Genomic DNA, 25,455 nt, shown 5'->3' with positions numbered 1-25,455 from the left:
TTCTGTACAGTGTACTTACATTTTATTCAAATGACATATGTAAAAATTGCAAATAATAATCTACTGCACTATATTTACTATTAAAACCCACAATGCATATTAAGTGTCGGCTAAACAATATGATACTATACTACTGCAGGACTCTGCAAACTTTTTCTAAAATATAGAAAGTAAAAAAACGTTACTTATCTTTACACACTTATATAAACTTCCTCGTCCCTTCCTATACACTTATAAAACAGTAGGACAGTATATTTACACTTAAAAGACAGAATACAGCCAAAGTGTGGTCTAAACAATATGGCTACCTTTCACTTTTGTAAGGGAAATCTTTAGCCAATCATACACTGTTGTCATTGGCATACACCACAGTATGCTGCGAAATTACCAAAATATACCTCAGACCTATATATTATTAAGCTTTTGTGCATTATGGGCCTGATTCCACTTTATGGTTGTTTGCTATTCACAAAGGTAATTTACTAGCACTAGCTTTACGATTGTGGAGTCTCCGCATATAAAAAGATAGGACTGTCCTATGTTTATATGTTCGGAAACTACACAAGATACTACTCATAAAATACCTTTGTGTATAGAAAACAATCTTAAACTTACACAAAATTGCCAGTTTACCTTTGGGAATCGGACCCTATAACTTGAAAACTACTGAAACAATTCAGATCTACTACCAAATTCGACCCTCTACACACAATAGTATATATTTCTGTCACATTTCATCAAAATCCGTTCACCCATTTTCAAGCTACCTCTGTTCAAACAATAATCTATGACACAACACGACAGGCGACTCCACTCTATGACACGTCACTCCAATCTATGACAGCCCAGTCCACTCCATAGTCCCTCCATACCACTCTACGCCACGCCACTGGGATTCAACCCAAGAACCACCATGTCGGAAGGATATTAGGAGCAGGGGCATCAGCCTAAAAAAAAACATGTTTTATTTCTGAAGAATTATATTTTCGCATTTGGGACACTAATTATATGGCGAAGGTTTTGGAGGCACATGTGGCCAACTGCCTGTCTAACTTCATCGAAACATCTAACTGCCTAGACATCCATCAAGCGGGCTTCCGACCTGCGCATTCAACTGAGGCTGTGGTTGTGGCAGTTATAGACACCCTCAGGGACTGTGCAGATAACCGCACCCGCAGGCCTTAGTGCTTCTAGACTTGTCAGCCGCCTTTGACACGGTCGACCATACCATTCTGATCGACCGTGTCACACAGGCTGGCATTCAGGGCTCGGCAGCGGCTTGGCTAAAGTCCTTCTTGTCGAACCGCTCTCAAGCGGTCCGACTGGGTAACTTAGTGGGCACTAAACAAGCCATCACTTGCGGTGTTCCTCAGGGCTCGTCCCTATCACCTCACCTGTTCAACCTTTACATCTCCCCTTTAATCCAGGCCCTTAGGAAGAAACAGGTCACGGTACTAAACTATGCGGACGACCTACAGCTCTTATTCACAATCGACAATTCAGACACGTCCATTGCTTTTTTCCAGTCTACAATGAGGTTCATCCAAGCTTGGATGAACCAGAATCATCTAAAACTGAACCCTGGGAAAACAGAGCTGGTCCTGACCGGGGACAGTGTTAAATACTGGGCCCACACTATTGGCCACCAGACATGGGCCCTGCCCCGTCCCCCTCACCATCGGCAAAAACACTTGGCATCACCTTAAACAGTGACCTCTCGCTTAAAACGCAAGTTGGCCAGGTAGTTTCCAAATGCCTCTTTCAACTTAGGAAAATTCGGAAGGTCCGTCGCCTTTTGACCCACGAAGCCCTGATACAAGTGGTGATCGCCACTGTGATCTCCCACTTAGACTATGCCAATTCAACCTACTTGGGTCTTCCTCAGTTTCTCCTAAAACGCCTGCAGATGGTGCAGAACCAGGCAGCTAGACTGATCTTAAGCCAGCCTAGATGGCACCCAGCTACCCCCCTTTTGAAATCACTCCACTGGCTCCCTGTTACCCAGCGATGCATCTTCAAAGTCAGCTGCATGATGTTTAAAGCACTCTACGGCAAAAGCCCCAAATTCATTTCTAAACTGATCATAAAGTACTCTCCGCCTCGAAGTCTTCGCTCTGCTCACCACTGTCTCCTACAAACGCCATCTTTTAAACGCAAACGGTCTGGTGGTTGCAGATTTGGCACCCTGGCACCCCGCCTATGGAACTCCCTTCCCCTCGAGATCAGGCTATGTCCTGACCTCTTGTCATTCAGGAAACTCCTAAAGACATGGCTCTTTCTACAAGCATACCACTAACCCATAAGCTCCCATCCCTGACCACACTCTGTCCTCTCAGCGCCAGGAAACCAACCGGTGTCAGTGCGCTATACAAGCTTTTGTTAACATAACATAACATATATGACATGCCACGCCACTTTATGTCACTCCACTCAATGCCACAGTACAACACTCTACTCCACTCTACGCTCTTCCAATCTGCAACACTTTACTCCATTCTATGCTAACTCTGACACTCTACTTCATTGTACAACACTCTACGCAGCTCCTTACACGCCACTCCACACCACCTTGCTCCACTCTATGATACAGTACTGCACTATACACCACTGTGCTATGCTACTCCACTCTACACCATGTCCCACTACACCACTGATTGCCATTCCCCTCATACATACGGTACAACCCGCCAGTCCTCTCTTCGCTACTCTGCTCTACAACACTCTGCTCCACTTTATGCTCTTCCACTGTACGTCATTCTACTCTATTCTACAACACTCTAAAACTTGCCACTCCACAGCATAACAGGCCACTTCAATCTACGACTTGTGACGCCACTCTATGACGCTTCACTCCCCTCTACAACACTTCATGCCACTCCACTCTATGACACACTACTCCACGCTATGACATACCATGGAACTGTACAACACTCTACTGTACGCCACTCAACTGCACACCATTCCAATCTATGCCACACAACTCTATGCCACCCCACTCTACACAACACTCGGTTCACTGACAGAATATCGACCCCCAAAATATCGCAATCCAAACATTCTGTGACAAAAATGTTGTTGTAAAAAATATTGTCATCCTATAGTTATAATGGCAAGTACAAAAATATCGAAAATAAATATTGCTTTTTTAAATATATATAAAATAAAATAATACATATTAAATAGTTTAAATAATAACAATACTTTATTTTGTTATAGATTATATATATATATTTGAACAAATATAACAAATACACTTAATTTAAAAAAGTTAAACAGACATATATAAAAATTAATTTGTATATTTACATATATTTACTTAAAAACAATTTATAAATAAAATTTTTTAATGTACATTACAATTTCATAATTATTAAAAAATATAATAATGTTACAAATACAAACCACAACTTAAAAAAATTAAAATGTTGTAGAAAATATTTCACACATTAAAAAATCAATAACAAATAATATAATTTTAAATAAACAAAAACATAATAATATAAATGATAACAATTTAAACAAAATATAAAATCTAATATTAATACCACTACAATTTATGCAAAACTACGCAAACTATTATAATAAATATATAAAAAACCTACAACTCCCACTTCAGGCAACGCAAAAATAATCAAACTTGTTAAAATTTAAAAATCTCCCTCCAGTAAATGCAATTCTAGTAAAAATGTTTCATTGCTGTTAGATAATATTTACTATATCCATTCCAGCCAGTACAACAGTAGGGAAACTATTCGATTGCAGAGGGATAACATGTACTATTCCCAGTCAATACTACAGTATGGAAAGTGTTGGATAACAAAAAAGTAAAATGTACAATTCCCACTCCATTCAGTACAACAGTAGGAAAAGTGTTGAAGAGCGGGGGGGGGGGGGAATGTACTATTCCCACTCCAAAAACTGCAACAGTTTGGAAAGTGTTAGATTGTGGAGAGGTAAAATTTACCATTTTCACTCCAATAAGTGCACCAGTAGGAAAAGCCTTGGATAGGTGAGGGGTACAATGTATTATTACCACTCCATTAACTGCAACAGTAGGGAAAGTACTGGATAGCGGAGGGATAACATTTACTATTCCTACTCCAGTCAGTACAACAGTAGGGAAAGTGTTGGATTGTGGATGGGCAAAATTTACTATTCCCACTCCAATCCATGCAACAATAAAAACAAACCTCCGACCTGAGGAGGCTTTCCAACACATCGTAATAAGGCCCTATATTTTTTAAAACAATATTAATGACTTCGATATTTCAAAAAACGATATTACTTACCTTCAAATCAATGTTCTTGACATCAATATTCTTGCTATCGATATTTCCACATCATGATATTTTAGACTCGATATTCTGGAATGTCGATATTTTCAACTCAATATTTTGTCTGCATACTACTATTCCACTCTACACCACAACACTCTACCCCACTATAGTCTAAGTCATACCACTCTATGCAATTCAGTTATACATCACTCAAATCTATGCGACGCTACTCTGCACCACTCTATTACAGGTCACTCTATTATGCACAACTCTATGTCAATCTAATCTACCCAACGCCACTCTACGATATTTCACTCTACGCCACTCTACTATACATCACTCTATGCCACTCCACTGTACGGCATTCCACTCTACGCCACTACACTATTCCACTGTATGCCTCTCCACTATGTTCCACTCCACTGTGTGCCACTCCTATTTAAGACACTCCACTCTTTGTCACTCCTCTCTAAGCTATTCAACTGTATACCACTTAACTTTATGCCACCCCACTCTATGTCATTTCACTCTACACTATTCTACTCTACACTATCCCAGCATACAAAACTCCACTGTACAACACTGCACGTTATTTAACTCAACGCCACTCTGCTGTACGCCATTCCACTCTACGTTATTCCTCTCTACGTCACTCGACTCTAGGCCACTTTACTGTATTCCACTCTATGCCACTCCACTGTACTGAAGTCAACTCTATGCCACTGCAATTTCTGCTCCTCCATTCTATACCACTCCACTCTATATTATTCTACTCTGCGCCTATCCGCTCTTCGCTCTTCTACTCTATGCCACTCTATTCTATGCCACTTCACTCTATGCCACTCCACTCTACGCTATTCCACTATACGGCACTCCAATCTATGTAACTACACCCTACGCTATTCCATTCTACTCCACTTTACTATAGCCACTCCATTCTATGCCACTCCGCTCTATGCCACTCGCCTCTATGCCACTCGCCTCTGTGTCATTCCATTCTACACCACTCATCTCTACTCCACTGTATGCTATTCCACTCTATTCCACTCCACGCTATTTGATTCTACGCCACTCCCCTCTACACCATTGTACTGTACACCACTCTATTCTATGCCATTCCACTCTACACCACTGCACTCTATGCTATTCTACTTAACACCACTCCACTCTACACCATTCCACTCTACGCCACTACACTCTACGGTTTTCCACTCTATGCCACACCACTCTATGGTATTCCACTCTATGCAAGTCCACTCTATGCCTCTCTGTGCTATTCTAGTCTACTCCACTCCACTCTATACTATTCCCCTCTGCCACTCCACTCTACACTATTTCACTCTATACCACTCTATGCCACTATACTTTATACCACTGCACTCTGTCACTCCTATCTACGCCCCTTCAATGTACTCTATTTCACTCTATGTCACTCCGCACTATGCCGCTCCACTCCACGCCACTAAACTGTACGGCCATTCGACTGCCACCACTCCACTCTACACCACTGAGGTAGAGAGGCGTGGCATAGAGTGGAGTGGTGTAAAGTGTTGTGACGTAGAGTGGAACAGCATAAGGTGGAGTAGTCTAGTGCTGTGTAGAGTGGAGTAACGTAGAGTGTAGTGGCATAGATCAGAGTAGCTTGCAGTGAAGTAGCATACAGTAGAGTGTTGTACTGTACACCACTCCACTTTATGCCTCTCCACTCTATGCCATTTGGCTCCAAGTTTTTGCACTCTATGTCACTCCTCTCTATGCTACTCTATGCCACTCCACTCAATGGTATTCCACTCTACGCATTTCCACTGTATGCTATGGCACTGTATGAGATTCCACTCTATGCCACTCTACTTTATTTTCTGACACTCCACTGTACGACACTACACTCCACAACACTCTACACCACTTAACACTTTAAAAAAATCCTTTTTTTCGGCAAGAAATGTGCCCATAAACGCACAATGAACAAAAAGACAGTACATGTGAAGTTAAAAATACATTGCAAATTGGATAGCATTTTATCATAAAAAAGAAAACAATCAGTGACCTTATTGGCATTAAAATGCATATATCGTATAGCCCCTGTAGCTGATTATCCAAATAAAACCAGCTAAATACAGAGCAGATAAATAGGCAACACCGTGGTGCTACTATCTGTGCTTACAAATTAGTCAGAGATAAAAACCAGCTAAAACAACAAGTTCCATCTTTTTAAGGCATGTTTTAGAAAGGAGCAATTATTGACACCGTTCGAAAAGCACTCCATGGTTTGCAGATACTCCAGGGCAGACAGAGGAATCTGAATACCCGGGTTCCTGACATTGGGAAGCAGATACATCAAAAGAAAGCAAAGTGTGACAGGTTCTGAGGTGACACTTCGTAGCAAAAATATGGTGCCATTCCCACGACCGTGTGCAGGGCAGCATGCTCTCTGATCATGGCCTTGGAGGACTCAATTATTTCTCTAGTGGTTTGTATATTTTGCTTGAACATGGGAGGGTCATGGGCTTTTCCCTGATGCGTCCGGCCAGAGTAAAAACAAACTCAATAAAACCACAAAATGTTTGCCTTACAGCAGAGATTCAAAGCCCCCAATTCCCCCTTTGAGTCAAAAATCACTCCCAGATAGGAGGATTCAGGGGTGATGGCCACAGGTTGGACTTGTAACTTGGTGCCCTTCATCTTAGTTTGCCTAAAGTTACACATCATTATGAATGTTTTGGAGCGGTTTGTCACCAGACCCAGAGATCCCACAAATAAGACAAATTCATCAATTAAAATCTTTCAGCCATTTGGGAAAGAAAACTGCATCATCCACATATAACAATACGGGGACCTTTTTCTGATCTATGGATGGGGCATCAGTGACGCTGTCCGGAAAGACAGGACCAAGGCTATTAATATATAATAGGAATAATACTGGAGCTAAAAGACTGTACCTCTGACGTACCCCAGGCCCGACCTTGAATCCCTCTGTCCTCTCGCCTAAAGGATTGTACCGACTGAGGTCATAATGAAGGGCCAGATTGCCATTAACCCCCAGAGCAGTCAATATTCTCCAGAGCTTTGATCTCACCACACTGTTGAAGGTGCAAGACAAGTCAACATGGAGCTCTGCTTGGTGATGGTATTCTTGCTTACCAGCAAGTGCAGGTTTAAACATTGCTCCATTGAGCCCAGGCCCTCATGAAATCCGTACTGCTCCTCTGACAGTATACCAGTTGCCACCACCCAATGCAAAAGGTGACCCAGAAACACCGGACCCAATTTCTCAACAGCTGAGTCCAATAATGAAATTGGACAATAGAATTCAAAAAGTATGGTCTCCCAGGACAGCCTGGTGTGCCTCAGCCACCTCTACTTGATATGGAAGACTCCCCATGGGTTAGCAGAATTATGATCCCCCATAATTAATTAGGTCGTATATTTGTATGAAGGTTTTATGTTGTGTCAGCATCTGTTCTTAAGTATTTTTCTGTTTCTTATATGTAACTAACTGTTTTTTCTTCTTCTTGTTTATGAGCGTACTATGCTTCTTTTTTCTTTATGTTCGAAGAATATGTATATAACTGTAAAGGAATTGTTCTCACAAAAATAAAAAAATAAAAAGGACAATAGAATACAGGTAATTGGGGGTTGCCCTTTTTTAAAACAGGAACAATGAGGGATGAACACCAAGATTGTAGTGAGCCAGTCTTACATAAGGCATTAAAGCAGTTACAAAGTAAGGGGGCCCATAGGTCAGGGCGGTTTTAAATAAATCCATTGGCACCGCATCTGGACCTGGCACCTTCATACATGGGCTTTTGTTTATGGCTCTTACTTCTTCGACAGAGAATTCTTGTGACAAGGGAAATTCTACCTCCTCCTTTACAGCCATCCCCAGGTCACTTAGTGAGCCATAAACTGTATTAAAGTGTTCGACCCAGGCTTGCTGGCTTATGGCGGTGATTACAGTGTTCGAGTGTACCTCCATTGACTTGATGTTTCTGGCTACAGCCCAAAAGGTTTTGGAATCTTTCAGCCTACAGGCCCTCACCATATCTCCCCAGGACTCATCCTGTAATTGCATCTGCCTGATCCTTTGAGCACCCCTGTAGGCCTGTCAATAATGACGCACCTTCTGCCCACCCCTAGGGTTGGCCTTCAGGACCTCATGCAGGGATGTGGAGGCCTTTCTGCAGACTTGATCAAACCAAGTGAAACCATCTAGCCTAGGTCTGCTAGAGTTCATTAACATGCCCCTTGCCACTAGTCCTAAATCTACAGAGTCGGAGGACACGGCAAGAAGGCATTCAGGTGGCTTTAGGCAGGCAAGTACCAGTGTGAGACAGTTGGAGCAAATGTTACCTAAGAGGGCAGTCATATCCACATTCTCCACACCAGACATCACCCTTGTGTTTTGGTATCTAGAGTGAGTTTGTGTGGGCACGTTTGGTGATCATCCCCCAATCGAGTTGCATAATTCAAGGCTCAGGGAGTTGCGATCGCTAAACAGACTTAAAATAATTTTTGCCTCCCCAACACAGGTACAAAGTTCCTGATCTATGGAAATGTAGTCAATCACAGAGCACCTCTCCCCGCTCTCAAAGGTTACTTTAGTTGTGTCTAGAGGGTGGAATGTCTTTGTGATATTCAGCAGGTTGAATGACTTAATGAGTTGGAATAGGGCTTGATGCCCCTTATCTTTTGCTTGGCTAACACATCCTGTAGAAGAAGTTTCAAACATGTACTGAATATTCTCCACTTGTGTACGCCCCAGTTTCAAATCGAAGTCACCCTCTACAATAATCTTAAATCCATGACACACGGAGGCCAGGATCTCCTCCAAACCTGATATATAATTCATCAGCTCTTTAAGGTTGGCAACATGATCTGCGTTGACATTTTTTTAATAGAAATTCATGTTATGTTAAAATATTTATAGAGCGATTGCTGTCCCAGCAATGGGACATCCCAGCGCTAAAAGCAGCACAGTAGAGTAGGTCGGCTGAGGCACCTAATGATCATAGAATAGCCAGGTTTTCACAGCCCTTCTAAAAGCCCAGTGGTTGGAAGTGCTATGGATGGAGTGAGGCAGGGAGTTCCACTGGGCAGGCGAGATCGCCTGGAACGATCACCCTAAAGCTCTGGCTCTGTGTACCCGATGCATGGGGGCCAGATGGTGGTCCGCCGAGTGCAAGGCACGGCAGGTACATGAGGAAGGCACAGATCACTCAGAATCGCAGGGCAATCTTGTGGGTGATGCACAAAGCTTTAAAGTGGATTCTTTGCTCCATTGGCAGCCAGTTTAGTCAGCGGTGGAGGCCAGAGTGCAGGCTGCGGCATTCTTGGTGCGCTGGAGCCTTTTAATCACTGCCTTATTAGAGCCAAGGAGCAGTGCATTGCAATAGTCCAGCCTAGCTAAGACAGTGGATTGGACAATCATCTGACGGGTGTGAAATTCAAATAGTCCTAGAAAGGGCTTACGGCCCGTAACAGTCCGAAAAAGGTGCCTGCTACTGATTTGGCATGGGCATCGAAGGAGAGGGAGCTTCCACCCAGACACCAACATTCTTGACAGCAGGTTTAGGCAAGGGGGGTACCAAGCTCCAGAGACCACCAATGTCCACCCCAAAGGTCGGGGTCTCTCCCTAAAAGGAGGATCACCGACTTAGTGGAGTTCAATTGGAAACAATTGTCTGCCATCCAGTCAGAGATGGCAGTCAGGTCCTCCTGAAACTTTGCGGGGTCCTGACTAGGATCATTAGTAAAGGAGAGCACCAGCTGTGTGTCATGAGCATACAACACAAAGGAGATGTTGCAGGCTTTTACTACCAGAGCCAGAGGCCGGATTTAGACATTAAACAATGTGGGATAGGTGCCGAACTCTAGGGGACGCCACAGCATAAAGGGTGAGTATGGGAATGGAAAGGAAGGAAATTACTTGAAGTGTGCTATTTGCCAGGAAAGACGCAAACTAGGAAAGGGCTATGCCATTGATGTCGATCTCCTGCAACCAGTGCAGCAGGATCTTGTGGGAGACGTTTAAAATGCTGCACTCAGGTCGAGAAGAATCAGAGCTGAAGTTCTGCACTTGTCCAGCGAGGCTCGCAGCTGCTCGGTGACTGCGAGCAGAGCAGATTCCATACTATGCCTTGGCCTGAAACCGTTTTGATAGGGGTCCAGTATTGAATTGAGTTCCAAATACTGAGTTAGAATGGTGTTAACATGTGATTCTGTTATTTTGGCCAAGAATGGAAGCAGGGAAATGGAGCAAATGTTTTCAGGCCTAGAAGTAGTTTTTTTCTGCAGAGGGAGGAGCGTGTTTCTATGATTCCAGGATGGACGCCGAGGATAGAGATATATTAGTCAGATCCATGCCCTCGGGTAAAAGCAAGTGTTGGAACTTTATAAAGAGGTCAGGTTTAAGAGGATTGTCCTGAGGCCCTGACTTGACCTTAGAGAACAGGACTTCGAGGGCTTTGGCGGAGATGGAAAGGAAGGAAAGGAAGACAGAGAATGAATCACAGAGCCAGAGGTGGGGAATGGGTCAATGCTCTCAGGACAGAGACTGCCATCGATACGCTCAACCTTGCTGTTGAAGTGTTTGGCCAGTACTTTATTTATTTATTTATTGAGTTTCTAAGGCGCTCAGCTACCCAAAAAGGGTTTCCCGGTACCAGGACGGACATAGGCCACGTGCGGGTCCTTCAGTTGACATTATTGATCAAATAACCAGGTTTTAAGGTTTTTGAGAAAACGCATGTAATTAGTTTCTTTTAGGATGAAAGTGGGAAGAGTATTCCAGATGCAGGGTCCCAGATAGGAGAATGATCTTCCTCCCATTCTGGAGAGTTTAACCCTGGGCACACAAAAGTTTCCCAAGGTTTCAGTACTTCACACTGTTCGAGGATATAAAGCTATCAGGGGTGGGAGGGGATTTCACCATGTCTTTTAGTAGAGAAAGAATCGTTTTAGAGGGGTTGCTACTTGAGTTCATTTTATTATCATAATAAGTGGCCCTAACCTTCTGTCCCAGTTTATGGTAGGCCTTGATCGCATTTCTGTACTGCAGTTTGGCTATGGGATCGTAGGACCATCTCCAGGCTTGCTCTAGAACCTTGCACTTCTTCCTTTCCAATGTTAGAGATTCATCGAACCAGGCTTTAGCCCGCACAATTTTTGGGTAGGTCAGTTTGTCAGTTTGGCCGGGATACACTTGTCGAATGCTTGAGTGACCCACCCTAGAAAAGAGTTGTTAGCTGCCTCTGTGTTAGTAGGCAGTTCCGGTCACTGAGCGCTTAGGGCTGCTCGGAAGGTGATGGGATCCAATTTGTGCCCAGGAAGTTTATTCAGAGGGTTGCAATGAGGTTGTGATTTAGAGCCTGCTAAATGTATGAGAAAAAAATGAGGGCGTGATTGGTCTATCTCACGGGGAGGGGGACCTGACCCTCTAAGGATGGGATGTTAGAAAAAACAGGGTTGAGGAGATGGCTAGCCGGGTGTGTGGGTCCCAGGAACATTTGCAACAGTTGACAAGCTGCCAAATCACCTAAAAACTTTGAGATATCCTTGTGACTCCAGATGAAGATTCAGGTAACCTAAACTATTAAAATTGGCTGTTTTAAGTACCTGTGCGGGGATAGCATTAGCTAAAGCTTCTCTGAAAGTTTTAGACAGGCTGGGTGGATGATAGATGAGCAGCCCGGAGAAGGGAAAATTGTACGTCAATGCAATTTTAAAGAGAGCGCTTTCACAGTCAGGGAAGGTATCCTGCGTGAGACTACAAGCATAGGTAGCTTTGTATATATTTGCAAGTACCCCACCACTCCCCACTCAGGTTATTCATGGCATAGCCAGCGGATAGGGCCAGGACTGGAATAGCAATGGAGTCCTGCGAGAGCCAGGTCTCCGTAAGGAATAACATATCAGGAGACCAGTCAGATACCAGGTTGAACACCTCTGCATGATGCTTGGCCAGGGAGCAGCAATTTAGACTGCAGATTTTGTATTCCTTCTTGTAGGAGAGTACTTGCCCTGCGTGCCATAGCAGGTGCCTGGCCAGCTTTAGATTTACTAACAGTGATGATGACTCAATCTCTCTCTAGCTCCTTGTGCATTCTTCCGAGTAATCCCATCCTCCAAGCCATAAGAATTTATGTCAATAAGCTACCTTGCAATGTAGAGTTCCACCTGATCCATTGGACCACTTTGTTGATCAGATCTATGGTGGTCTCACTTGCTTTAGCATGCGGTTTGGGAATATCTACCAATATGGCCATGTAGGGAGTATATGTAACATGAGGCAGAGATTCTTACCAAGGGCACGAAAACTAAGGGAGTAGCCACGCCCAGGATCCTCCTGGCATTGACGGGAGCAGGACGGATCTGCCCTTGCCTGTTCACAGCCTATAACGCTGTAAGTTCAAAGCGCTTCATGCTTAGCAGCAATGGGCGTGAAGCAGGCAGCTCCTCGCTGGCTACAATGCATCCTGGAATACATAATCCTGTACCCCTTCTGACCTCCAGGCTAGCAATAGCAGTGAAGGCGTCCCACGCTGCAGAAAATCTCAAAGCGCTTAACGCGCAGCGTCAACTGTGTGAAGCAGGCCCTTCTTCGCACGCTACAAGGCATCGTGGGACATAGAGTTCTGTCCTCCTTCTGACCTCCAGGCCAGTGATAGCAGTTAAGCCGTCCCGGGCCAAAGGAAATTTCAAAGCGCTTAATGCACAGCGGTAACAGGTGTGAAGCATGCCCTTCCTTGAGGGCAGCAAGGCATCGTAGGACACAGAGTTCTGTCTCTCTCCTGACCTCGAGGCCAGTGATAGCAGTGAAGGCGTCCCGGGCCGCTGGAAAGTTCAAAGGACTTAGGGCCTTAGTCCAATGTCAGGCAGACGGCCATCCCACAGCTTGTCGGTGGTGATCGGCCCAACATCTGCTGCGCTCCAATTGCCGAATTACAATGCGTGCGGTCGGAGGCACAGCAGTAGGGATTACAATGTCCCTTTCCATCTGCCTGTCTATGGCAGTATGACCGCCATAGAAAAGTAGATGGAAAGGGACTTTGAGGGCTCCTAGCAGAGCCCCCATCCCTCTAGGCCTCTGCTATTGGGCTTGGGGGCACTTGTGGTGCCCCCTAAACATCCCTGCAATGTGTGGCTGGCACCACATGGTGCCTGCTACACAGTGCAGGGATATTGAAAAAGTGCATATTTCCTACTGTGTTTTGTTCTGTGACCTGCAGCACAAGCCACAATAGAAAAGATACATTTTTCGACTGCCGTGAAGGTGGTCACATCATTATTAGGAAGCAGGACCTGCGGTCCGTTACGAATTGATGCCCTAAATGCGCAGCAGCAACGGGCATGAAGCAGGCCCCTCCTCGCAGGCTGCAAGGCATCCTGGGACACAGAATCATGTCCCCCTCCTGACCTCCAGGGCAGTAAAAGCAGTGAAGGCATTCCTGCACACTTTACTCGCTGACAGTCCACTCTGCGATTTGAAACACTTTTTAATAGAAAAATGTATCCTTTCTGTACAAACCAAAATTGAACTACACAAACAAAAAAGTTCTAAAGTTATACTTATATGTAAAATTTATGCACCACATTCAAATTACCATAATTTGTGCACCTCCGAATACAGTGTTGTCAAATCACTAGCTAGACTACATTAACTATTAGTCACACCTTTATGATGCACTGCTTATACCCTGTCATATTAGATCACTTGCAATATGTGAAATGATATCATTTACAACACTTACGACATCTCAAATTACATCTTTTGTGACAATCCTGTGCACAGTGGAGTGGCGAGTTATAGTTCATGTTGTAAATAATTGAGTTAATAGCTATCTAGTATGTGATAACCACAGTGAGTTATAACCAAAATATCCTATTGCTTCACGATGAGAAACATTATTTAGAGACAAAAAAAATTGGCACACAGTATATTAAAGAAATCCAAAATCTTTTTTAAATAGTTAAACTTTAGAGCTTGTGGAAAACATAAGTATATATGTACTTCTTTAGCACTCACAATGTATTATGTTCCATCTTATGCATAAACACTGTAGTATAATATGACACGTTGTAAAAGAAGAAAAGTGACTGGGTAAAATTTGGACCCCTTGAAGTAGAATTAATGTTGTGCCATATTTTATCCCAAGTTCAAGTTCAAACTCTTCCCCCACGCCTACAAATCCTTAAACAACATCTGACCCAGATACCTCAACAAGATACTATCCTTCCACGTACCCAAGAGGAACCTCGGCTCCGCCGACCTCACCATGGCTACGCAGACACAGAACCGGCGCGAGAGCTTTCTCCTACATCGCAGCCAAGATGTGAAAAAAGCTCCTTGTGAACATCAGACGCTCCCTGACCCTGCACACGTTCAGGAAAGACCTCAAGTCCTGGCTCTTCAACTGACTCCGGAGCTGTCCCCGGCGCCTTGAGACCCTCACAAGCCCCCTGCTTGGTTGATTGATTGATTGATTGAAGTTGATATAGAGATGGTCAAGTCTGTTCCCAACGCTACCCAAAATGTCTCAGTCACAATTTTATTTACAAGGATTACGTTTTAGGATTGAAAAATCCTGAGTGGACTTCTGCTGATGTTTATTGAGGGAGAAAAGGAGTTTGTTATAGTGAATAAAATAATTTACGGATCATATATTTGTATTTGAGGTCTGTCATGGAGATTATATATTCATCTTCCTTAAATTGAAAGACTAAGATAATTTTCTTTGACTTCCAAAAATTCCCCTTACCATTTCTTTTAATCCATTTGTAATACCAGATAGAATTATCTTTGAAGTGTTCTAGGGATTAAATCCTTTTGTCAATGAATAGGTTTAATTAGGAAACATGAGTGGTAAAATGTTAATGGTTTCCAAAACTTTGGAAGATTGGAATATTAAGATGATGCGATTGTGTGAATAGGGAGATGTAAAAAAGTGTTCTAAGCAAAACCCCAATTTAATACTAATTATGTCTGGATCAAGAATATAAGATATTATGTGTTTGAACCTGAATGCAGTGTCATACTTAGCAAAACCTGGAAAATTGATTCTCCAATTTGATTGGGGTGTTTTAAAGTTTATTAAGAGATATTCTTGCTTTCTTAATATTACATAAAAAGCTAAAAATGCAACTTCTAGCACTCGAAAGAGTTTTACGATGAGTAAGATCATCATTTTGATTGTGTGTAAATGTTCCCACCAAGAGGGACTCAAAGGGAACCATTTTTCAATGAAACATTTAACTTTCAACAGTACCTCATTATGGTTGATAATTATTGAATTTGTCACTGAATTACTATGCCAAATTCCTGGCATTAAGTTCTGATAAAGTTCCAGAATCAATCATTTTTCTGAAAAGATCCATAATATAAACAGACAAGGCTTCAGATGTATCAGCAATTAGGGCCACATGTACGATCATTTCTTGCGACCACAAACTGATATTTGGGCCATTTGCGACCACTAAAAAGGGTTGTAGAAGTATCAACCCTATTTTGTGAGTTGGTAAACTGTTACTGACTCGCAAAATAGTGTTTTCAAGCTATTAGGAAGGGGTGTGCCAATCGCGTTGGACCAAGGTGGCCCCACCAAGCATATGGATGCCGCTGGACCGCCGTGCCACTGTCAGGGAATGGCAGTTCCCAGGCTGAGACGGGGGTCCCAGAGTGGCACAACTACTAAGGTCATAGTGACCGCCAACGTTGCCCTACCACAAGTCTGGCGGTCCTCGGACCACCAGACTCATAATCAGGCGCTTAGGGTGCAACAGGGAACTCGTATCAATCAGTTCAGATTGTCTAGAGCCACACTGCATGGCTGAATTTCCGGTGTTCTAATATCACAGCCCTTACTCTCAAAGGTCGTTGGGAAGAAGGGCAGAGGAATGTAGGCTACTGCGGTCTAGCTGTCCTTGTAAAAAGAAACTGTGGACAGAGCATTAACCCTTAACTTCTGATCATCAGATTTGAGACTGAGAGTGAAATTTAGAATGTTGAATGAGGAAGATGGGAGCTTCACTTTTTCTAACTTCTAGCATGCCAAACCTTCAGCTGTGTTGCTGAGATGAGAGGGGATAGTAAGAATTGGAATACAAGGGCATATGAATGCTCCCAATCTTCTTTTGACCCCCTTCCCACCCTTGCAAAAAAGGCAACCAAGAGCTGAATACTGTGGGCCTGATTCACAAAGGTAAACTTGGACCAAAAAGTTTGCGAGTTTCAGTATACACAAAGTTAAGTTACAAGTAGTATCTTTACATCCACACTCGTGGCAAAGTTTCCACACTCTGGGAGGAATCTCCACACTCAGGGTGGAGTTCCACCCCGAGTGTCGAGAATCAATCCCAAGTGCAGACGTAAAGATACTACTTGTAATTTACCTTTGTAAATACCGAAAGTCTAAAACTTAGACTTTTGGTCTGTTTAACTTTGAGAACCGGCCCTGTGTGTTTATGTTGAGGCTTTGCCATAAAGTTGTACACTTATGGTTGGCACTGGTAGGAAGTAAGGATGCATGACTCCAGTCACATATCAGAAAACCACATTAATTCACGTGAACTGAATCAGACACAAAATAGTTCCTAGGTTGTAGGCACCTAAACTAAAATTGATAACAAAATTTTGACTTTATACTGATGGGGAAATTTTAAGTTTGGTAGAGAACTGCCAAACCACTTCTCCATTTCTGTTAGGCTAGTGGTGGTGCACCCTCTACATGATGATTTGGTAATGCTTTTTCTGTGAAATAAAAAAATGATTGTCTCTCACATAGGGTCATTTTTGCCTTTTCAGGGATAGTCTGCCATGCCGTACGTGAATGGGCAACTGGAGTTGAATATCTAATGGTAGAGCGAGCTGATGCCCTGCTGTCAGAAACCCAGTTGTTTCTGCATCTTTCCCTCCGGTGGAGTAACCACAAGCGACGGACAACATCTTTTCTCATTACCACCAAACCGTAAGAGCCTGAGTCACAAGGGGCGCAGCACTGGTGGCGGAGGCCCCACAGTTGTGGGGGGAATCCCTGCACCACAACTGCGGGGCATCCGCCATCTGTTTGGAGGCCTTTGTCAATCAGGCCCTAGGTGACAACCTCAGTCTTTCTAGGCCAAGCTGTCATTAGGCTACAATATGCAATTTCAATTGTTACCAAGATTACTGAGAGCCAAATGAAGGATTTCTTTGTAGTTTATCCTCATGAAACTTTGGTTCCAATTGTAGAGCTGTCACTGGTAAGTGCAGCTCTCTAAACTGTGTGAATTTATGCTTTGCAATCCAATAAATGGCCCACATAGTACAGATAGCATGGCCTGAACGTTTATACACTGTTCTGGCTCAATCATTAATACTTCATTGTTGTGAAGAATCACCCTGAAGCCCTCACAGGGAGTCAAGTCAGTTTCACATTTGCAGGGCTGCACTGAGCCAAAAAATACAAACCTTTTTAGCAAAGCACATTTCAATGAGTGCTGTTTAGCAGGCCTCAGTCCACAAAGAGATGAAGTAATGCACAAAAACCAGTAGAAACACACAATGCAAATGAATTTCCTTACAGTAAATTAGAAAGGTAGCAGTTCTGCTCACAGATCCCATCCTCCCACCAAAATGGATATGGTTTTTGCAGTGAATTCCCACAATCACATATTCCTGCCTTAAGACGTGCCCTGCTTTCTGCCCAATCAATTGACAGTATACCATTGTGCATAAAAAACAGCCCACGCGTAATCATTTTTAAGCTTCTCTGACATCATCCTAATGCTCACATACATTTTTTTCCAGGTACTGTTGGCTGGTCACACTATATATTTGGCACCTCATAGATATAGCAATGATTTAAAAATAAACAGTAGTGAAAGGGTGAAATGTTAGCAAATTTGATTATGGAAACTTCCTAAAAATGTTGTCACCTATCCTAACAGGGTTGCATATATTGTAATAGCATAAGATGCATTATACCATTGGTGTAGATTAGCTATCATTTACAAGGACTGTATTTTGAATTCTGCACTTACAGCTTGTTCATCCTCCAGGAAGTGACAGTCAGTAACATGAGTTTCTGATTTAGAGCACTTTGTTTCCTTAATAACGAATTCCAAAAAATATGTTAGATCAACCACCCTCTGAAATAGAACAAATGCTTTTGTCAGTGATAGTCAAATGATGGGAAACACCTAATGTAGCAGCTAAACTTTACAACTATATTGATGCATAATGTCTGCAATGTGGGAAGCTGCACTTAACCACGTTTTACATTTTGCATTAGTGAGCACATTTCCCTTGTTTCACTGTGCCTATTCAACACCTATTATGGGAATGACCAGTAGAGCTGCTGTAGTGAAAGGCAAATGTTCATTGTAATTTGCAACCTCACATTTAAGATGACTATAACTATATCCCATAACCTCCGTTGCTTCTCAAATTATGTGTTGCCAGAGAGATAACTCAGGGAGGTAAGTACAGACAACTTAATGTTAAAATAAGAATTAGTGACACTTCATCCCTACAATACCCAGAAACTACAAAACTGATGTGTCAAGTGCTTTAGTAAAAACAAATCTTAATGTGTTGTTGTGTTTGGGCAATTAAGAGTGCCAGCTTTGTACTAACTAGTTATCTTTAGAAGTACATTAAAAAAAGCCATTTTAACTTTCATTCTCAATGTGGTCTTTATAGCAGAGACAGCAAATTCGTTCTTCCCCTTTTAATAAGGAACACACTTGTGGGTCCTCCTAACAAGTGTATTTACCTACAACAGTACTGACTTCTCAATATCAGCTACATTACATTGTCAAGGTAAGTAGAAGCTGAAATGAAATATTAAATCTATACTTCCTTACATGTACCTGAGAATATAATGGTAGCTGATATTGTGAAGCAGATATTTGTGTGGGTCTGTATTTTTGTTGATGATGTAGTGACATATAACAAATGTTTTTTTGCTGGAAACTAAATAACCTTGTTATTGGCAAAGGCATTTGGGCTTCCTGTGGTACATGACATCTTCTTCCTATGTCAGATCTCTTGGACATTCCTTGTAAAATTCATGACCTTGACCAGATGCTTCGTACAGTCAGGTCTGCCTGAATTAGGAAAATATACAATGAATGAGCCCTCTCACTGTGTCCTTTCTCTAAATAATGAGAATGACAAAGCTGCTTCTATAATACCTGTTGTAGTAAAAACATAACATGCCTAGCCCAAGTTGTTTACTGCCAAACTATAAAGAAGAGACACAACTGCAATGGATGGCAGCGGAGAGGAGGGCTCCTTATTTTACTTGATTTATCTGAAGCCTTAGACACTATCCAGTGCTCATTTATTCTTTAGAAACTGGCAGAGCCCTTGGAAGTGGGCTGTATAGCTATCACTAATTATAAACAATTGATTCCAAGAGTCAAGGATGAGGACTTTCTCCATTTTGTTTATTCGACCATCATTTGGTCAAAAAGTTGGAGATCAATTTCTAGCAATTTCTTAAAAATAAACTCTACAAAGTCCATAATTCTGTTGAACAAGAAAAAAAAAACCTCTTTGCAGGACCGATGTTTGGCTACGATGAGTGCTCAGTTCCCCAACTACATCTAGCACCATTGTGCGAAACCTGTGTCTTCCTGTTGATCATCTCTCCTTACCACCTTAAATTTGAGTAGTGTTAACAAACTCTTTACTTCAACACAAGCAAATTAAATACAAGTTATCTTTCTATTTCCCAAAGTGGCAGCTACAAATGCATGTGCTTTCGCAGGGCTGCTTTATGACAAATGAATATTATCTTTGAATGCTTGAGAAGATTTTGCACAGATTACAGCACATTAAGATCAGTGTTGCACTTCTATTGGAAGTGAAGAAATATGACTACATTATACAAACTCTTTCTCAACCTCATTGGCCTGCTGTGGTTTAAGTCGTCCCCCCCCCCCCAGTTTGTGCCAAGGACCTTCTGTGGCATGGACCAGTACTTTTGGAGATCAAAATCTTCAACTATATTAAATTTTTTGCAGCTTGAGGCTCTCCTCTGATCTCTAATCTGTTATCCCTTCTTTCAGTTTAGAGAGCTCTGTAGTGACAATTTTTATATCTGAGCAGCCCGGAACAATCTACATTTAATGTAAATAGGCAAGAAATAGCATCTGTTTGTCTGTAGGGCTTTGAAAAATATTTTGTGATGACCACTTAATTGCCCCTATGGAGCTGTTATGGTTCTCATGTACGCCTGTTTCCATCGTAACGTACCGTGAGAATTTCACAGCTGTAGGTAGATGTTTATGAATAGTACATAATAATAATAACTAAACAAATTATAATAAATCATGTAACTTAAAACAAGATAACAGTTCTGCAGCATGTATCAGCTTTTGATGTTTAGTGAGAAAACATTTTGAAATTACCTGTACGTATGTGAGTTCTAACATGAAATCCTTGAAGTACTGTGTGTTATTACTATCTTTGTTGTATTTTGCAACCATGATATCAGCTACTGATTGGTAGGAAGGCGCATCTATGCCAGGAGTGGGGCAGTCTGGACACATGGAGGATGGTGAAGGTTGATGAACTGTGAAGGTGAAAAAAGTAATAGTTTTTTTCTGAGCTGCAGTTCACATGCTACATTATGCCAACGTTGTGTTGGCTTTACATTAAATGCATTTCTCGTGCATGGATCATTCTACAATGACAGAAATGTAAAGATATAGCAGTCACCTGGGTCACATGATAAGTTACTTCACATCCTATTTAAAACCCACATACAAACCTCCAAATGCAATTCAGAAGCTGCAGCAAGTACAATTTTGAAAATGGCGCAAAAGCACAGCCACAGGCTTTTTAGTTTTATCGACAAAGTTGGAAGTCAAATCAAATATGGAGCCGAGCTGCAGGGATTTGACAAGACAAGTGTGTATGTGTAGGTCACTGTGAGAGGAGATTCTGGAAATATATGCTCAAACTGCCAGCAAGCTTCCCTCCAGCAGTGTTGTAATCAGACATCAGCTACTCTTCCATTGAGACCAAATGTCAGATGGCTACCATGAAGTATGAGTTCAAAAGGCTGAGTTTAAAGGACGCCAACCTTGTGGACCAAGCTTGGAAAGAACTTTTTTCTATGCAGTAGAAATCCATGTGATTCAATGGGAGGACAAGAAAGCTGAGAGGCTGGGTTTATCCCCTGATAACATGTAAGAAGTGAAATGCCACTGTCAGCAAGCCATTCATGAGTTTAAAGTACCATCCCAAAATCAAAGTTTTAGGAGATTTGCCACTGAGCTTGCTACACCGGCAAATTTGATCGATCCCCGAACACTTAATAATAGCTAAGAGGGCATGCCTGCTATTGAAAACAACCAAGATTAGAAGAAACCCTGCTGGTTCAGACAAATGCTTCTGTGGTAAAAGAGAGGACATGGATCATTGTATTCTGTTCTGCAAACTCTACAAAAAGATCAAGGCCACTACAATACCCAAGATACTACACAAAGAACGGTTTGATAGTACAGTAGGTGAAATATTTTATCTGCTAAGTGACAGTGACATACCGAAATTTGAGGGGGCCCCCTTGCAAGGTGCATGGAGGGGTCCCTTGATCTTACGAACTATGAAACAAAATAACTGGCCTATATTTAAGACTAAGGGGTTAATTATGATGTCGTTCGGGAAGGCTCCAAACGGCAATCTTTTTGGTCAAATCCAATTGATTCGGAAGCCTTATTTCCGACCGACTCTGACACATTTCCGGATGAACGAATATGATCTCTGGAAACCATTAGAACTGTCCGACTCGGCTCCGAACGGCATCCGGAGAAACAGAGTTGGTCGGAGTCGACTCGTACAGGACTACGGGCAAATGTTTCAGAACGAGTGATTAGGATGTTGGATTCAGACGACCTTTCCTAATTGGTTGTTCTGACACGGATCGGCTGTCGGAATCTGACTTTGGGAGCCCGTAGCAGGCCCACCTTCACTCGTGCCGGAATCTGACTTTGGGAGCCTGTAGCAGGCCCCCTTTACCCGGGGTACTCCAAATCAGACCCTTTGGGGTACCCATGGGTCCCCCCTTTCCATGCATGCACAGAGTGCCACAGGCAGCAAGGTTTTCCCCAACCACCCCTTTTTTCATTTTTCATTGTTCAGACACATCGTAATTGGTCAGACTCACCGTAGCCGAGTCGTTCGGAAAGCATTCCAAAACCGATTCGGTCAGACTGCTTTCCAAACGACATCGTAATCGGCCCCTAAGCTGGGACATTCATGTAAAAAGCCATGCCAACTAAAAATAACTTTTAGTGTTAAGGCATTCCTATAAGGTTACACACTGTGTTTAGCATGGTTTTATTCTTTTATGCATTTGATTGATACAGAAAGATACATCCTGTTTATATCATATTGCATTTTAGGTTTCCATTAAAAATTTTAATTTTATTTATCTGTATGTGTGAAAGGCATCTATGCTTTGTACTGTGGGGCAAAACCACTTAAAGAAACTCATATTTAAATTAAACATCATAATTACTGTATATTGATATGTCAGGCCTTTTTTAAGCCACTTCCTTCAAAATGGTGATCAATGTCAATCACATACATACAGACGACATCTTAAAATGGAAACAACAACGTACCTGGGTTGAGGATACAGTTATAACCGTACAGTTTGACTCTCCTCCAAGGCAAACTCAGATAGAGGATAGCTTTACACTGACCATAAATCTGAAAATGAAGGTTTGGCAAGTTAGACGTAAAACAAAAATATTTGTTTCAATTTTAAACAGCTTTATGATTTTTAGGTTTAAGTATATACTACAATACAAAACGTAATCTATGTTGGCATATGTCAAAGGAAACTTTATTCAGTAATTCCTAACCATAAAGTGCATTTCTTATATTAAAATATACGTTCTTACACTGTATAACATTTCACTTTCGAAAATACAATGCATCTTAACAGTTGATTAAAATTGATGGGAACAAGACCCTTATCCCAGGATAAGATTGATTAAAGATTATGTTATAAGGCTCCAGGAAGTTGTCTTTTTTGTGTTCCTCTGCCTGGATCAGAATCCTGGGTCCTAGGGCTACCAACATTTTATCTGGGATCACAAGTGCAATGTAATTAAAGCCATGCAAGTCTTTCCCTCAGTTTTAATGTATATTGTGTGATGTTTATATTGTGTTTGATAAAACATTGGGTTCTATTTTTTCCCCGGGTTGGGCTGTCCTTATGTTAAAATTACGTGTGCAAATCTGCTTTTCATAGAAGTTCATTTACTGGCGAAAAAAATGTTACTCCTCGACACGCCAGTTGGATGGATTCACAGCCCAGCTGATGACTGCTTGCCAGCCAGCAGGGTATGAATATTTAGTTCCAGGAAGATTGGTTTAAGGAGTGTCTCCTTTGGACCATGACCATTGGGCACGTACACATAAGATGACTAATTGATTCCATGTCATAGTCATTGCTTCCTGCCCTTCCATGTTGGAAGCAGATCTTTTGAGTCTTAAAAACCAAGATGATGAAAATGCGCTGAGATATATGCTTGTGGCCTCAAATTGTTATACGAATGTATCACGAGCCAAGCATGCCGCCACTTTGCAAGGATTGTTTCATCTTGCAAAAGCGACACATTGTTTGCTGCGGCATTACTTAACCGAGCAAATGCTGCTTGGCCCATCTTGCTGTCCCATGCTTCGTGTATTTCCTGATCAACTAATGTTTTCCTCAAGTCACCCCATGAGTTGGCTTGGTTTTTTCTCCATCTGAGCCTTTACCTCAACTCAACATCAATTATTCAGTGGTCCACTCTCTGAAGTGTGAAGTTTCCAGTACAGTTTGACAAAGGTGTTGATTCTTTAGAATTTCTGATTTTGAAGGCCAAATTTCAAATGAACTTAGGCTGGGGAGGATGTTTTGGGGAGAAACAATGTTTTGTACACCTTAGTTTGTAGCTCATTTAACATACTATCTCTTTGCTGTGACATATTTCCAGGGCATATGTCAGAGAAGGTAAGAGTTGTTCCACAATCAATGTCAGAAGCTTGCTGTGTGAAGGGCAACTCAATTTCTTTTTTCAAGAGCTTAAAAGTAAATATTAAAGATTGTGCTTTTGCTTGCAAAGACATAATATGATTTGTAATCTACAGATGGCACCCCAAAGTTATGCACAAATACTTGTATGAATGGGCTGACGTGACCTGCTAACCTTTGATAAACCACTTATACGTCTTGTATTTGGAATCCACAAGACGTACCACTTTGGTTTTCCGCAGGGTCAGCTCCAACCTTTGTAGCTCGATGTAACTTGCCAAGGCGTTGATTACTCTTTGAAGGCCGAGTGGGGTTTGACTCAGAACAACTTAGTAATTTGTATATGCAGGCAGTTGATGTACTCATTAGCCAATATGGGTGGATGGCTCTCTGCTTTTGTCAGAAAGTTGTTCATGTTAGGCAGATACAAATTAAATAGACTTAGTGCCAGCACGCAACCTTGTTTCAGGTCATTATTGATGTTAATTTTTGAGGTCTATCTGCTGCTGTATCCAAGTTTCCTCTATGCACAGTTATCGTTATATAATTATATAATTGCATTGAGCGTTTTTTGTGGTATACCCCATGCTTTCAGTTTTGTCCAAATGATGTCTTGCGGCTCTTTTAAGATCTTTAAAGCAGGGAAACAACCGGGATTTCCTCCTTATTGCATTTTTCATTAAAATTGCCAATGTTGCTAGGTTTGTTATCATACCCATCCTTGGCCTAAACCCGGTTTTGGTTTTTGGATTCAGGCATTTCTCCTCCACCCAGGCTTGTCGATCCTGCAAGATGCAAGAAGCACACAGTTTTGCTTCCACGTTAATGAAGGCTAAAAACCTATAATTTTCCGGTGATGTGTGGCTTCCATTCTATTGATAGATTAAACCAAAAAGTGGTATTAAATACCTAACCCAGAAACCTGCGTTATGCTTCAATAATTCATTGAGGAGACCATTTGGTCTGGCTGCTCCCTCTGTCTTCAATTTTTTTATGTTTCCATCTAATTGTTTTATTTGATTTAAGCACTGTGTTGCTATTGGTCTGTGCGTAATTGAGCGTATGTTGGCCTAATTTTTAGACATCAATATCTAGACACCCAGGTATAAGGGCCCGAATTTGCAAGTTTTTTCGCTCTATATAATTTTTACAGGCTGCAAATG

General features: G+C 42.0%; 1 protein-coding gene across 1 annotated transcript in view; it reads right to left on the bottom strand.

Annotated features, from left to right (window-relative positions):
* Positions 1-25,455, bottom strand: part of LOC147665753 (fetuin-B-like) — an 89,576-nt gene that overhangs the window by 39,818 nt on the left and 24,303 nt on the right. The window contains exons 3-5 of the mRNA XM_086949543.1: positions 22,890-22,977; positions 20,670-20,833; positions 18,294-18,401 (exon numbers count right to left, since the gene is read on the bottom strand). Of these exons, the coding sequence (XP_086805669.1) occupies positions 18,294-18,401; positions 20,670-20,833; positions 22,890-22,977 (360 nt within the window). The remainder of the gene's footprint in view (positions 1-18,293; positions 18,402-20,669; positions 20,834-22,889; positions 22,978-25,455) is intronic.

Source organism: Lissotriton vulgaris, unplaced genomic scaffold, assembly GCF_964263255.1.
Source record: "Lissotriton vulgaris unplaced genomic scaffold, aLisVul1.2 SCAFFOLD_1182, whole genome shotgun sequence".
Taxonomy (NCBI): Eukaryota; Metazoa; Chordata; class Amphibia; order Caudata; family Salamandridae; genus Lissotriton; species Lissotriton vulgaris.
This window is presented reverse-complemented; position numbering and strand designations above follow the sequence as displayed.